The 16,014-nt window shown below is 30.7% G+C and overlaps 1 protein-coding gene across 3 annotated transcripts in view; it reads right to left on the bottom strand.

Moving 5' to 3' along the window:
• Window positions 1-16,014, bottom strand: part of Srrm234 (Serine-arginine repetitive matrix 2/3/4) — a 203,751-nt gene that overhangs the window by 165,616 nt on the left and 22,121 nt on the right. Inside the window, exons 1-2 of one of the 3 annotated variants that reach the window (XM_075364597.1) lie at window positions 11,713-11,848; window positions 2,496-2,763 (exon numbers count right to left, since the gene is read on the bottom strand). In XM_075364597.1, the coding sequence (XP_075220712.1) occupies window positions 2,496-2,734 (239 nt within the window). In that variant the 5' untranslated portion in view covers window positions 2,735-2,763; window positions 11,713-11,848. Of the gene's footprint in view, window positions 1-2,495; window positions 2,764-11,712; window positions 11,849-16,014 lie in introns of those variants that run through there. The other 2 variants (XM_075364598.1, XM_075364599.1) reach the window with 2 other exon arrangements.

Genomic DNA, 16,014 nt, shown 5'->3' with positions numbered 1-16,014 from the left:
CTATTTTATGGGATAAAAGGGTGTCTTGATTGTTGAATTTATGATTGCAGAACTACAGCGAAGGCGATACATACTGTAAAACATTCAACATTTTTAAAAGAATTATAAAAAACAAATAGCATGACAGATGCTATCTCGCAAGATTTTGTTTTTGTATGACAATGCCTGGCTACACATGACAAATCTGACACCGAGGAAATTGGAAAAATTTGTTGTAAAATCTTCAATCACCCACCTTACAGCCCAGCAATTATTTAAAAGGCACTACTGTGTCGTTTAAGTCACTGGCAGTAGAATTTCTTGATCAGGGAATGAAGAAGCTAATGAAACGCTATGAAAAATGGGTTGAAGTTGAAGGCAGCTACGTTTAATAAATAAATATAATTTTTTGGCAAGTAATAAAGTGTGTACTCATTTTTCAGTTTTGTTTTCATTTCAAAACAGATTTCACTTTAACATCGGCTTTGTATTCCATTCCGTACAGAGTGGATAAAGACTTTTTCAATGATACAAAATATATATTGATAAAGTGTATGTCATCAGATGATGACAAAGTGTAAGGTTTGTTAGAAGTTGATTTTATTTTCATGTGATCAATGAGAATTTTGAATTGTGTAGTGTTAAGATAAAATGACAGATAAAAGTGAATATTCAATCGAAGAAAGAGTTGCTGCTAGTGTTTGTTGGCATAAGCTTGAAAAATAAACAGATTCAACCATCATTTTGGTAAGAGCTCTATCAGTTTCAGAATAAACTTCAAAAGTGAGAAAAAATAAGCCTTTTCCACAGAGTCGGTCCTCGATTTGAAACTACCTGGACATCCTTCCAGTTGAATGAATAGCTCCAATGTTTCAGAAATCCTGTTTACAATCTCCACTGAAGGTCTTAAGAACTTAATATTATTTATTCAACATTTCAAAAAGCAATGAAAAAAATCCTGAGTTGAACAACCCTTTTAGCTTTTCCTGACCAGGATATTGCTTTAAGGAGAACTTGTGCAAAGCTCTTCTAAAAAAATTTCCAAATGTTCAATCAGTTTTTTCTCAGACTGTGCCATTAACGTAATAGGACTTAGAACAAGTATTCTTAGTATAAAGAAAATGCTCACTTTTATGAGAAAATCATGGACCACCCATCATATGTAATGATGTGAGCAGTGATATTTGAAATATATCTAAAATAACCATACATTTTTAAAGACAAGTTGAAACAATTTCATACCTTAGTGGGCTTAAAAAATATTTTGTTCACCAGCTTTTTTTATTGGTACTGAATTAATTGTCATTTTACAAGATGGAGCTCCAACTCATTGTCAATATGAACATATTGAAGGGCAGAGGATTGGTAGGGGCTTAGAAATTCAGTTGCCGCCTGTAAGTCCACACTTAACTTGTGACAACTCCCTTTGGGGCATAATCAAAAAAAAAAAAATTTCTCTTTTCAATCTAAGGAATGCAAATGTTGATAAACTGAAAATTACTGTCAGATACTGTTTTTATAACTTTGATCTTCACAATGGAATAAAATGACTAAACCCACTTGACAACTGATAAAACTGTGTGCAAACAATGAAGGAACACTTACAGATATAAAGTAAGTTTTATAAGGAAAAATATAAATGTCTACTTCTTTATAGAGACTTTGTGGCCATGGTGAAGAATTGAATGATAAAGTGCATTTCTTTATTTATAATTTAACCATGCAGAATGACTTCATGAGAATAGTCTAAGAATCAAAAACTAACTTACAAGATAACTTTTCATTAGCTTTTTTCAAACAGATTTTCCGTGTCTGAGGAAATATATTAATTTCCACTGCAAAAACTGAAATTCTATCTACAGATCATATAAAAATTCATAAAGTCTTATCTTTAGTGACATACTGATCTGAACATTTTTAACATGATTATATATGTAGTGAAATGATCTCTCAGTATCACTGAATTTCTTTCTGATCTATAGATAACATCTTTACAAAAAATACAAAGCTTATTTAGACAACTGCAGACAATATTATGGCCTTAAAAATAATATAACTTCTGTACCTGTTTTCTCAACATTTCCTATTATCATTTTGATATCTTCAATAATTCATCATAACCCTTGATTTATACACCGGAAGCAATTGCAATAATTGCCATTAACATAACCTTCACAGAAATAATTATGACATCATGAATATTTGTTTCATTATACTTTTACCATATATTTATTCAAGCAACATTAATGTCTATAATTGTAATTAAAAAAAAAAAAAAAAATTTAATTTATTCTCTGTTTAATGGAGCACATTTTGGAATGCAACAATGTTACAAAAAAAATATGCAGCTGTTATTGAAATAATAACATCTTATTGCAAATTAATGAACACTGCCAATTTTTATGAAACAATTACAATTTCAAAAAAAAAAAGCTACTTTTAACAGGAGCTTTTTGACACTACCTCACATACTTATAATACATAAAATAAACTCTGATTGTAATTTAATTACATACCCTTGTTCTTCTAAAATTTCCTCTAATTCTATGCATTTTACTTCCACTTTTCTTTTACGTTCATGATCCAATATTTCTCTATTAGGCTGTCTATTATTGGCTGCATCAAGTTTTTCTAATTCTTCTTCTGTTTTATAATTTGTTTTATCTTTTGATTTGCGTACTAGGGCCCAATTCCTTTGGACATAACCATTAGTTCCAGAGCCTCTGGCTGTCGGAAGTCCGATTCCATTGTACATGGTGTACTCAATAATAAAATTAACAGTTCCTGTAATAAAAAGTATTTATTAAAATATATATAAAACACTTATCATTAAAATACCAGGTGATTAAAAAATGACTTCACAACTTTAAAACAATATAAAAACTTATTTAGATAACTTAACAAATTCGGTTGAGGTCTCATTTCATAGCAAAACTCACCAAGTTTTGACTCACGGTTCATTAGTACTGAATTTGGCCACCAGCACTGTCATCAGTGTTGTTAAAAATGGTTACATTTACTGGTGCAGAACATGCTCGCTGTGCGTTTTGGTTTAACAATTTGCAGTCAGCAACTGTATTTCAACGTAATTTTCATAGAGTAGAGCAGGAAGCCTCCTAGTAACCATACAATTTACTATACACACCAAACCATTGTTGAGATAGTTTAATCTGTTAAACATACAAATCACCAGGACAACCACACGTCCCTGAAGCCGCTGTGGAACAACTAATTGAAAGCTTTGAACGTAGATCAAACAATCAACTTGACGTGCGTCACATAAGACTGGCATTCCATACACTTGAGCCATACACAATAACCATTGTTGAACACATTACAGATGACGACAAAGTTGCTCAGCTGCAGTTTTGTAGAGAAATGATGGATACAATTGCAGACGATACATTTTTAGACAATGTAATTTTTAGTTCAGTCAATGTTTCACATCAGTGGCAAGGTGGACACCAGTAACTGGCAAATATGGGGTAGCAAAAACCCTCATGAAACTTTGCAGCACATTCAAGATGGCCCTAATGTCAATGTTTTTTTGTGCCCTAAACAAACAAAGACCGTACGGCCTATTCTTCTTCCCGGAGGAAATTGTAAATGGTATAGTTTATCTGGACATGCTTCAAAATATTCTAATTCCTCAGTTAGACTGTGATGAACAAGATCGACGCATTACTATCAGAAAAATGAGGCACCACCTCAATACGGTCTAGAAGTCCAAGATTTTCTTGATACTCGATTCTCAGGTCAGTGGACTGGTCGTGAAGGTACAACTCCTTGGTCACCTCGCTCCCAAGATTTAACCCAGCTAGATTTTTTCTTATGGGATTTTATTCCTCCTCTATGAATCATGAGACCTTGCTGTTTGTGAGGGGGCTTGAGTGCTCAGGGATACAGAATAGCTGGACCGAAAGTGCAACCATATCGGAGAGGTATCTGTTGAGAGCCAGACTAAGGAATGATTCCTGAAAGAGGGCAGCAGCTCTTTCAGTAGTTATTAGGGGCGTGAGTCACAATGACTTAAACGGCCATATCAACATCACTCAGTCCTCTGAGTACAGCGCGGCTGAAAGCAATGGAAAACTACAGCTGTTTTTTTTTCCAAGAAAATGTGGCTCTCTGCATTTTCAAAAGCAATAATGGAGGCGCCTTCCTTGGTAAAATATTCCGGAGGTAAAATAGCCCCCCGTTCGGATCTCCGGGTGGGGACTATTAAGGAAGGGGTCACCAGAAAATTAAAAAATAACATCTACGTCGGAGTGTGGAATGTTAGAAGCTTAAAAAAGGTTGGTAGGGTAGAAAATTTAAAAAGGGAAATGGATAGGGTAAACGTGGATATAGTAGAAATTAGTGAGGTTCGGTGAGAAGAGGAAGGCGACTTTTGGTCGGGTGACTTTAGAGTAATTAACTCAGCGTCAAATAATGGGCAGGCAGGAGTAGGTTTCGTGATGAACAAGAAGATAGGGAGGAGAGTGGAGTATTTCAAGACGCATAGCGATAGAGTCATTGTAATAAGGATAAAATCAAAACCTAAACCGACAACGATTGTTAACGTCTATGCGCCCATGATGATGATGAGGTAGAATGTGTATACGAAGAGATTGATGAAGCAATTAAACACGTAAAAGGAGATGAAAATTTAATAATAGTTGGAGATTGGAATGCAAGCATTGGAAAAGGCAAGGAAGGAAATATAGTGGGTGAATACGGGCTGGGCAAAAGGAATGAAAGAGGGGACCGACATATAGAGTTTTGCACGAAGTATAATTTAGTAATTGCCAACACCCAATTTAAAAATCATAATAGAAGAATATACACTTGGAAAAAGCCAGGCGATACTGCAAGGTATCAGATAGATTATATCATGGTTAAGCAAAGATTTAGAAATCAACTCGTTGACTGAAAAACTTATCATGGAGCAGACATTGATAGCGACCATAATTTGGTGATAATGAAATGTAGATTGGGGTTTAAAAACCTGAAGAAAAGGTGTCAGATGAATCGGTGGAATTTAGAGAAGCTTGAGGAAGAGGAGGTAAAGAAGATTTTTGAGGAGGACATCGCAAGAGGTCTAGTAAAAAAGATAAGGTAGAAAATGTAGAAGAAGAATGGGAGAATGTTAAAAAGGAAATTCTTAAATCAGCAGAAACAAACTTAGGCGGAATAAAGAGAACTGGTAGAAAACCTTGGGTTTTAGACGATATATTGCAGCTGATGGATGAACGTAGAAAATATAAGAATGCTAGTGATGAAGAAAGTAAAAGGAACTATTGGCAATTAAGAAATGCTATAAACAGGAAATGCAAACTGGCGAAAGAAGAGTGGATTAAAGAAAAGTGTTTAGAAGTGGAAAGAGAAATGAACATTGGTAAAATAGACGGAGCATACAGGAAAGTTAAGGAAAATTTTGGGGTACATAAATTAAAATCTAATAATGTGTTAAACAAAGATGGTACACCAATATATAATACGAAAGGTAAAGTCGATAGATGGGTGGAATATATTGAAGAGGAAATTAATTAGAAAATGGTGTTATAGAGGAAGAAGAGGAAGTTGAGGAGGATGAAATGGGAGAAACAATAATGAGATCTGAATTTAAGAGAGCATTAAAAGATTTAAATGGCAGAAAGGCTCCTGGAATAGACGGAATACCTGTAGAATTACTGTGCAGTGCAGGTGAGGAAGAGATTGATAGATTATACAAACTGGTGTGTAATATTTATGAAAAAGGGGAATTTCCGTCAGACTTCAAAAAAAGTGTTATAGTAATGATACCAAAGAAAGCAGGGGCAGATAAATGTGAAGAATACAGAACAATTAGTTTAACTAGTCATGTATCAAAAATCTTAACTAGAATTCTATACAGAAGAATTGAGAGGAGAGTGGAGGAAGTATTAGGAGAAGACCAATTAGGGACAAGGGAAGCAATTTTAGGCCTCAGATTAATAGTAGAAGGAAGATTAAAGAAAAACAAACCAACATACTTGGCGTTTATAGACCTAGAAAAGGCATTCGATAACGTAGACTAGAATAAAATGTTCAGCATTTTAAAAAAATTAGGGTTCAAATACAGAGATAGAAGAACAATTGCTAACATGTACAGGAACCAAACAGCAACAGTAACAATTGAAGAACATAAGAAAGAAGCCGTAATAAGAAAGGGAGTCCGACAAGGATGTTCCCTGTCTCCGTTACTTTTTAATCTTTACATGGAACTAGCAGTTAATGATATTAAAGAACAATTTAGATTCGGAGTAACAGTACAAGGTGAAAAGATAAAGATGCTACGATTTGCTGATGATATAGTAATTCTAGCCGAAAGTAAAAAGGATTTAGAAGAAACAATGAACGGCATAGATGAAGTCCTACGCAAGAACATGAAAATAAACAAGAACAAAACAAAAGTAATGAAATGTAGTAGAAATAACAAAGATGGACCACTGAATGTGAAAATAGAAGGAGAAAAGATTATGGAGGTAGAAGAATTTTGTTATTTGGGAAGTAGAATTACTAAAGATGGACGAAGCAGGAGCGATATAAAATGCCGAATAGCACAAGCTGAACGAGCCTTCAGTAAGAAATATAATTTGATTAGAAGCTTTTGAAATGTGGTGCCATAGGAGAATGTTAAAAATCAGATGGGTGGATAAAGTGACGAATGAAGAGGTATTGCGGCAAATAGATGAAGAAAGAAGCATTTGGAATAATATAGTTAAAAGAAGAGACAGACTAAGGCCACATACTAAGGCATCCTGGAATAGTCGCTTTAATATTGGAAGGACAGGTAGAAGGGAAAAATTGTGTAGGCAGGCCACGTTTGGAATATGTAAAACAAATTGTTGGGGATGAAGGATGTAGAGGGTATACTGAAATGAAACGACTAGCACTAGATACGGAATCTTGGAGAGTTGCATCAAACCAGTCAAATAACTGATGACAAAAAAAAAGGGATTTTATTAAAGGTCAGGTTTATGTACCGCTTTTGCCTGCTGATCTTGTTGAGCTAAAGACTTTGAATTAATGCAGCAGCTACAGAGGTAATGCCCGAGTTGCTGGCTACAGTCTGGAATGAAATTGACTTCAGGTGGGATGTATTGCATTACACATGGAAGCCATATCGAACCAAAGTGAACATGGGTGACAAACTTGATGTGTTTTCTATGAAATGGGACCTCAATCGAATCTGTAAATACCTTAAATCCTTTTAAAGTTGTGGAGTACTTTTTGAATCACCTGTATATTATATTGGAGTTGGCCAGAAAGTAATTTTACGTTTTTAGAAACAGTCAGCTTTATGTTTCCTTTGAAAGACTTCTGTCAATGTTAGGATTTTACTTTAGGCATACTTTAGAAGAATCAAATTGCAGGTAATTTTGTTTCCACCTGTTAGAAAATCAGATAATCACTGCAAAATCAGACATTTTTGACATACTTTACTTTCTGGTCAACTGACTGAAGTCGATCAAGACCAAATCAAAGACATGATTGAACTGGATTTTCATATAACTGTGTGAGAGATTGCAGAGATTAAATGTATCACACACTACAACTGAAAACTACTAATGGTCCAAGAGATTTGAATTTATTAATGAGTCCAAGACAGTTGATGTCTTGGACTCGTGAAGAAGCTTTATATCTGTGTTCCACATGAATTGAAAAAAGATTCACTTAATACAATGTATCTCAAATGCAATGAAGTTGACCGTTTTTGAAATGAATCATCACTGGTGATGAAAAATGGAATGTCTACAATAACGTCAATCAAAAATGATCATGATCCAAACATGATGAACCAGCACAAGCCACATCGAAAATTGAATTGCATCAATAAAGGATCATGCTGTCAATTTGGTGGGATTATAAAATTGTGTATTTTGAACTGCTTCTATGGAACCAAACAATCAATTCAGATATTTACTGTCAACAATTAATGAAACTGGAGGAAGAAATGAAAGAAAAGCGGCCAGAATTGGCAAATCACAAATGAATAATGTTCTACTAAGATAATGCAAGGCCTTGTGGAAAATTATTGGAGCTTGGTCAGGAAGTGATATCTCATCCCCCCCCCCCCTCATAACAGATCAAAATTTATTTCAGTTTTCAAAACTCTTTGAACTGTAAAACTTTCATTAATGATAATGACCTGAAATCGTAATCAGCAAGACACATTTACAAAAAAAAAAAAAATCATGAAAGTACCCAGAAAGATGACAAAAGTTATCGGTCAAAATGGACAATTGATCAAGTCATTATTTGTTAAAAAAAAATAAAAGTTTTATTTCACACTACAAAACGAAAACCACTTTCTTGCCAACCCATAATGTTTTTATAACTCTTAAACATCATTTAACACAAATCACTACTAAAGGGGATATTATTGTTTCAGTATACAACTACTATTTTCATTATAATAAAAAATAATGTTTTGGTATAACTATGGAGGAATATATATTTTTTTTCAAAATCTTTTACTTAATCTCTTTCCTGTCTCCTTTCAATTAGTAAGTATATTTTATTAACAAGCACAAATAATAATATCTCAATTGAATACATTATCTATAAATTAAAGATAAAATGTTAACTTATAAATAAAAGAAAATGCATTATGTTTATAAAAGAACTACACAAATAATGTAATGTATTTTTATTGAATTATTGCAACGTATATTAAACATGTAGTCAAATTCATCATAGTTAAACAATATTTAATTGAATTTCAAATCATCACTGAATTTACTGTTCTCAAATTTTAATCTATTTAGATGGTTTAGTTAAATATAACAAACATCATGAAAGTAAAATATTAATACATTATTGCTGAGATAATACAGTAAAACATGTTTTTTTATTTTATATTATTAATTGGTCCTTCAATTAAATCTCTGATATTTATGTCATTTACTTCTACCTACTCAAGACCATAAGTAAATATAATCATCTACACTAATTGATCAAAAACAGAGTTAGATCCTGTTTTAACTTTATATTTTGTAAATCTTTGTAAAGCAGTTAAAAATTAAATGAATAATTTTTATGAAAGTTTTCTGTAAATTGATTTTTGTAAACGTTTGCACAAAGTTCCTGGATATAAGGCAATTTGATTGTTTTTTTTTTTACTTTCTCAACGATAATTCTATTGCTGCTACAGCATCATATCTACAAAGTGAAAGTATAGTGAAAATTTTGGTAGTTTTTGCATATGTCAATGTTTCATGACTACCTCTTAGCTAAAACACATAAAAAAATGATAAGAAATCTCCAGATGATGTATGTACATGTGTTTGTTTGTAATTTTATTAAAATCTCTGGAATGGCTCAAATTAAGTTTTTCAAAAAAATTTTACATATGGGATTATTGATGTTATATATATATACATATTTATCCCAGCTTTGGCCAGATATTCACCCACCAAGGTATTAATTTTGTTTTTTGCTTTCTTGAATAACATTGCACTAAATCAAGCCAACTTATTTAAGAAAATAATTACTCCAATAAATAAATTTTTCAGCCCCCTCCCCCCAAAAGAAAAAACCAAGTGGTGTGAATGGTGTTCATACTTAAAATATCAATATTTTTATACTTTAATTTTAAAGATTGAAAATCCAATTAATGTTAATTTAGATGACATCGAACTTTTTTTTTTAAGAAGGGGTGTACTGACTTGGGACCCAAATATTTTTACATTTTTCAGCAATTATATTCTAAATCAACTTTGATAAAGAACATTATTTGGTCAAGGAAGTCAACTGAGAACAAAAATATTTTCAATGAATTTTTTTCTCAATTATACTTTTAATATTGTATTATTTTTATGATAAAAATGTCATTTGATCAAGAGGAACAAATCAGATCCCAATTCGTTTTACTCAACTTTTTGATCCTTTTTCCAATTTTACTTAAATACTGCAAAATCATTAATATTTTCAAGAAATCTTATAGCACACTTTCAAATAAAAATCTGTCAAGGGCAAGGCCAGAAAAAGTTATATAACCATTTGCTAGCTTTTTTCTAATAATTATTCATTAAATTTCTGTTAAAAGATTGTTGTTTTTGTTATTAGAGTAGCTACTTTTATTAATACAACAGAGTAGTGAAGAGAAGTTTCTTCCATAAACAATAATACGGCCTCCCGTCCCCACCACTCATGATGTCACCCGTTACTTCTCACCAGTCTCCCAGTAGGTACATACTAGATATTTTACTTTACCTTTAAATATAAAATTTGTGTCTGATACTGTATTGTTACAACTTTACAGCATTGATCCTTTTTCAGCACACTATTAAATGTTATTAATATTACATTGTTTCAGGATTAGCCTATTTTTTAGCATTTTGATCTTAAGAATTTTTTTATATTTAATGCTGAAAAAAGTAGATGAATAGACCTTATTAAGGCCTAAGGTCTATAACAAATTCACTCAACTGGTACCTTTCTTTTTACTTTTTCTAACTCTTTATCAAAATTAAAAATTAAACATCAACTATGTAAAATGAGTTAACATTTTCAAAAAAAGAAATGAATGCCTGAATTCATCTTAAGCCAATAATGAACATATCCCTAGCACAATACTCTCATCCAATAGCAAAATAGCAATTTTCTTCTGTACATTGTATTACACTACAATAAAATTACGAAAGCCAAAATAAAATGTTTACATTTAAATTTGCTAAATCAAATAAATTATTTAACTAAATCTTTGAGATATCTAATAACCTATAAGTTATAACTGCTAGTATAGCCAGTATAATTAGATTACATAACAACTATGGACACTTGAATTATTTAATCTTACAAGTTGTAACACACAGTCTACAATGTATTGAAACCTACTTTTTTTCTCCTAAAAAAAAGCTCAAAAAATTAAGATGCATACATTATACAATTAAATAGTTATTAGAAACTATCACTGATAACATAAACAGATTCTGACAAAATTATAAAAAAATTTATTTTAATTTTAGTAAAAATTGAGTTAGGAATAATTTCTCAATAAAACAAATGTTTACTCAACTGAATTCATTTTTCCAGATTAAATATTTTTTAATAATTTACATTTAACCTTAGAAAATACATTCAAAAAGTTTAGGTAAATCTAGCATTGAATGTTATGTGATAAAACTGATTTTAAATATCAATCAACATGCATTATGTTTACTTACATTGCACCAACTGAATCAAAACTACACTGTAAGTTGATTCAGTGTAATACAATTTACAATAGAAAATAAGATCTAGGGATGGACCTAGAAAAGATCTTTAGAAGAGAAAATGTTAAAAAGTTTTAAGTACTATTTAAAAGAAAAATTGTAATATAGTTACTACTTTGTTTATTTCAGAATGTATTACCGAATACAAAAACAAAATATTTATCTATGGCTATTAATAGCAAATTAATGGATAATATATTCGAAGTAAACGCTGAAGTGAAACATCTTCAATAACAAATCACTACTTAAATGTTCTATACAAATTACAAGTAACCCAGAGAACCGTTTTTATAGAAGACTAAATTCGAATGATGAACAGATTCAGAATTCGTAATACCTGTTAATTTTAGCAACCAGTTAAAATAAATGAACATTAATTTTCACAAGAAATGTTTTAAAAATCAAGTGAAATACGTTTAACACTGAAAGGAACTCAAGTACTATTACTATAAAAAGGACGTAAAAAAGATTTAAATAGATACTAAAAATTAACATTAACATAAATATTAATTACCTTACATTAACATAGATACAAATACAGAGAAATTAATACATTATGTGTTTTACACCATTCATGAACTCTAACACTGATACCATACACAATATGATCCAACCGACCATAAACGTATCGCCATTTTCAGGCAACAACTAAATCGGCTTTTAGTACGAACAAAGAGGTATAACTTTAATATCATACTATAATAATAAAAAAAACTGATAACAAAGTATACAGATAATATTCAAATAAAGATAGCTTAGTAATTTGTAAACATATTTCTACCACTGTTTTTTCTATTTTGATTTTGCTGGAAATCCACATAACGTTAATTCATTTCATTGTTGTAGATATGTGTCGAGTTTTTAATTGAGAGCAATTTGACAGTAGACTAGCATTTGTAATATAAATCTGATAGTAGTTAAAATTTCGCAAAATACAAAGCCAAAGCGTTTTTATTATACCTTTCATTAAAGTTAACAGACACTGCAATAGGAAATAAAAAATATTTTTGAGGTACTTCAATAATATTATTTTACTGAATCCAAATAATAAATATGATTTCAGGATCTGTAATTAAGTGTACCCATTATACCGCTAAGCTATACTTGACGGTACCATGTACTTAGAAGTTGATTATGACAATCTTGTAATTTCAAACTAGATGAATATTATCTGACATTCCTGTTAGTTTGTACAATTTGTTATATTCTAATCAGAAGGAACTCGTCAAAATTTCATTATGTTGCCGTCCAAAGTATAATTTTTTTAAATTTTTGTACCTTGAGATCTTATAAAATGTAAGTAATTCGCCAACATTTTTTTTTTCTAAGGGAACAAGTTTGAACACATATTTTTTAAAATTTCAAAAAATTATCATTGGTACTTTTTATCCCTTGTAAATTTTTCTGAGAAGTCAAAAAGTAGGAAGCCCTATTCATTCAATCTTAAAAAAATAGTATCTTAAGAAAGTACTTCAAAATTAACTAAACAAATTTTTGTTCATTTAGTTTTCCAAAATATATCCTGAGGGGATTACAAGATTTACAAGCATTTGCTTAAAATTAAAAGTAAGTTTAATACAAAATGTGTTAAGATTGTTATTAATCAATTTATTGCAGTTTCTTTACACTTTACTTGAATGTAACCTCCTCCTGTGTCTAAATAAAAAATATCTTTTAGAAGGGGACCAGAGCACCAGTTCAAAATTTTAGATTGTTAAAAAAACCTGTATAAATAAAAAATATAAGAATTTTATGGAATTTAATTTTTGCCTCATGAACTCTTAAAAGTGCACCATAAACAATAAATACAAAAATTTTTGTCAAGAGGGTATATATATATATATATATATATTCTCTATAATTATTTTAATATAACAGAATAATTTTAAGCTAAATTCCCAATAAATTTTGTTAAAACCAGTTTGGTTATCCCTGCATAATGCCCCCAGACTTATATAAAAGTTCATATCCTCAAATTTGCAAAAAATACAAAAATGCATAATCTAGACCAATGTGTAAATAAACTTTATGTGTTGAAAACCGATTAGAAAGAAGTTGGAAAATCCTCCCTATAATACATCAGAATTAATATGAACCATATTATAAAAGGTGTTAGAAATATTATACAGATTACTCTAAAAACATAATTGTAAATGGCAATCTGTTAAAAAGAAACAACATAAAACTTTCCACAAAAAACAATTAAAAAAATTACAAATAAATTCAAAAGATGAAAAAAAAAAACAAATGAAGGTAGCATTACACAATTATAAAAGTGGAAAAGATGTGCAATGAAGGTTAATTATACAAGCTATATTAGCTTTGTCTATACAAGCTATATAATATTCAAATTCCTCAACATGTAGGAGTTTTATATATATATATATATATATATATATATATGCAAAGTATAAATGTGGTTTTGAAATCTGTGTTTTTTTTTTTTTAAATTAAGAGCTAAGCATAATACAATTTTGTTTTATTGTATCATATTTTATGTTCTTTTATTATAATTTTCTGTATTAAATTTGAGTGTATGTTCCATGAAATATTCTAATTCCTCCCATTCTATCAATATAATAACTGCTGCAGATTTTACATATTATCTTATAATTTTTTTTCAGCCAATAGAATTTTTTTATACATTTAATTTTTTTTAACAGATTATTTTTTAATGGTAAAGATAAATATCAGCAAACAATCCAGAGGGTTGATCCCATTGCTAAACCATCCTGAATAAAATTATCATCCAGAAAGATGGACTAATTTTAACTAACCCAATAAGTTCATTGATCAACTGTCATTTCTTGAGCTCTTTGTTAACAGATTTACTTGTAGCTTTGTTGGTAATCATTTTAATTATCATATTAATAGTTTTTTTTTTACTGCAATCTGGTAATTATTAAATATAACTATAGCAGAAATGTATTGTGAATTATTATAAGCGAGGCTCATTTGACTAACTTCTTTATCAGCTGAGCATAATAAATTTAAAAAATAATCACTTTCTCCCATCCTCATTTACTAACTTTTATGTTTACTTATTACCGTATACAAAGTTCATTGTCTTTCTACATCAACATATTATATGTAATCTCACATCATTCAACATTATATAAATTTAAAATTGTAAAAAAATTAAATATATATATAAGAAAACCTCTATAAAAAGTATGATACTTATTTGGTTTATTCATCTATAAACCAGCACGAGTGAAACTGATAAATGTACTAGGGCTTAAATCATTTGCCAAAAATACATTATACTTGTAAACTGAAGAAGACCACAACTGAAGTAAACTGTAAACTGAAGTAGATCCACAAATAATGAATTCTCTTGCTCAAAAATTATACAAAATCAACAGTCAGTAACTTGTAAAACTTACTCAAAGAAAAACTTTTATTGGCAACGTTTTTATCAATAATAATACAAGATAAGACATAAAGATTAGGATCTTGACTACCGCTTCCACAAACATACGTAGGATAGTGCTGGGTAGGGTTTTCAGAGTTTCTAGTAAAGTCAGTTATTTCTATACGAATTTGAATACTAAATCATGGATACCAGTGTTCTTTGGTGGTCAATTAACCATACATCTCAGGAGTGGTTGAACTGAGACTGTACAAGACTACACTTCATTTACACTCATACATATCATCCTCATTCATCCTCTGAAGTATTATCTTAAGGGTACCGGAGGCTAAACAGGAAAAAGAAAGAAAGGGTTTCCAGAGTGTACTCTGAAAATCCTACCCAGCAGGTAGGTTAGGGAGTATAATTAGAAGAACAAAAAATTTTCATTTCAAAGGCAGCCCTGCAGGGCAATATATATAACCCAGTGTTTTACACCAGTGCACATATTTTTAAAATTATGACTTTTTTATACAGAAGATAGAGGCTACATCGAGGTTATTACACCTAATGATTTCAAAGGCCCTTTCATCAAATGCAGTACCTCATCTATATCAATAAGGATTATTGGTTTCAAAATAATCCACTTCTGAAGTCAAATCTAGCTGACTTCACCTGTCTAGTCCTTGTACTTTGATAATTTCTTCCTTAAGTTTAAAAGTGGAGATCAACATCATAAATGCAAGCAGTCTTTTTTGGCCTAACTGCTGCTGTGCTAAGGCAGTTATACTGCTCCACTGCTTCATTCATGAATACCATGCAATCAAAATAAAACTTATAACAGAAATTTCCTAATACATAATTTCCTTAATTTGTCCATCTTGTACTCGAACCACACTGGTTCGAGTACAAGACAAATTAAGGCCAAGGTCCACAGTCCCCAGACTCACAAAAGATCCGGTTTCAACGATTATGTTATTTTTAAGATCCGACACTTGTTTATTGGTAATATTTCCTCATTTTAGACGAAATGTTTTCTCAAACAAATATAATTAAATACACTAATAAGTGTTATGTTTACTTACACCAATAATATAAATCAGTCTCGCAAACACAGCGAATTAAGACTTTACATACATCGTAAACAACGATTCTAACCTCAACCAAGTTACCATTTAATTTTTGTTGAATGTTTTTAAAAAAAACAGTACAACAAAACATTTACGAGTCATTCTAAACAAACTAAAGAACAGATCCTGTGAACTCTAAAAGTACAAGTCGCTTGAGATTTATAATGTAATAAATACGACAGTCCGTGATATTACACGGTCTTTGGTCATCAATCCGAAACCTATGCCTGTGGTATTCTCATAAGGTTACGTTTAAAAGTGCTTTCCGATTTAAAAAGTAATTGGAAAATCTGTTTGCCTATTTACACATAATCCTCGAGATACACATCACTTC

The sequence above is a fragment of the Lycorma delicatula genome, chromosome 4 (genome assembly GCF_047948215.1).
Source record: "Lycorma delicatula isolate Av1 chromosome 4, ASM4794821v1, whole genome shotgun sequence".
Classification (NCBI taxonomy): domain Eukaryota; kingdom Metazoa; phylum Arthropoda; class Insecta; order Hemiptera; family Fulgoridae; genus Lycorma; species Lycorma delicatula.
Note: the sequence above shows the minus strand (reverse complement) of the source record. Positions and strands in the feature narration are given on the sequence as shown.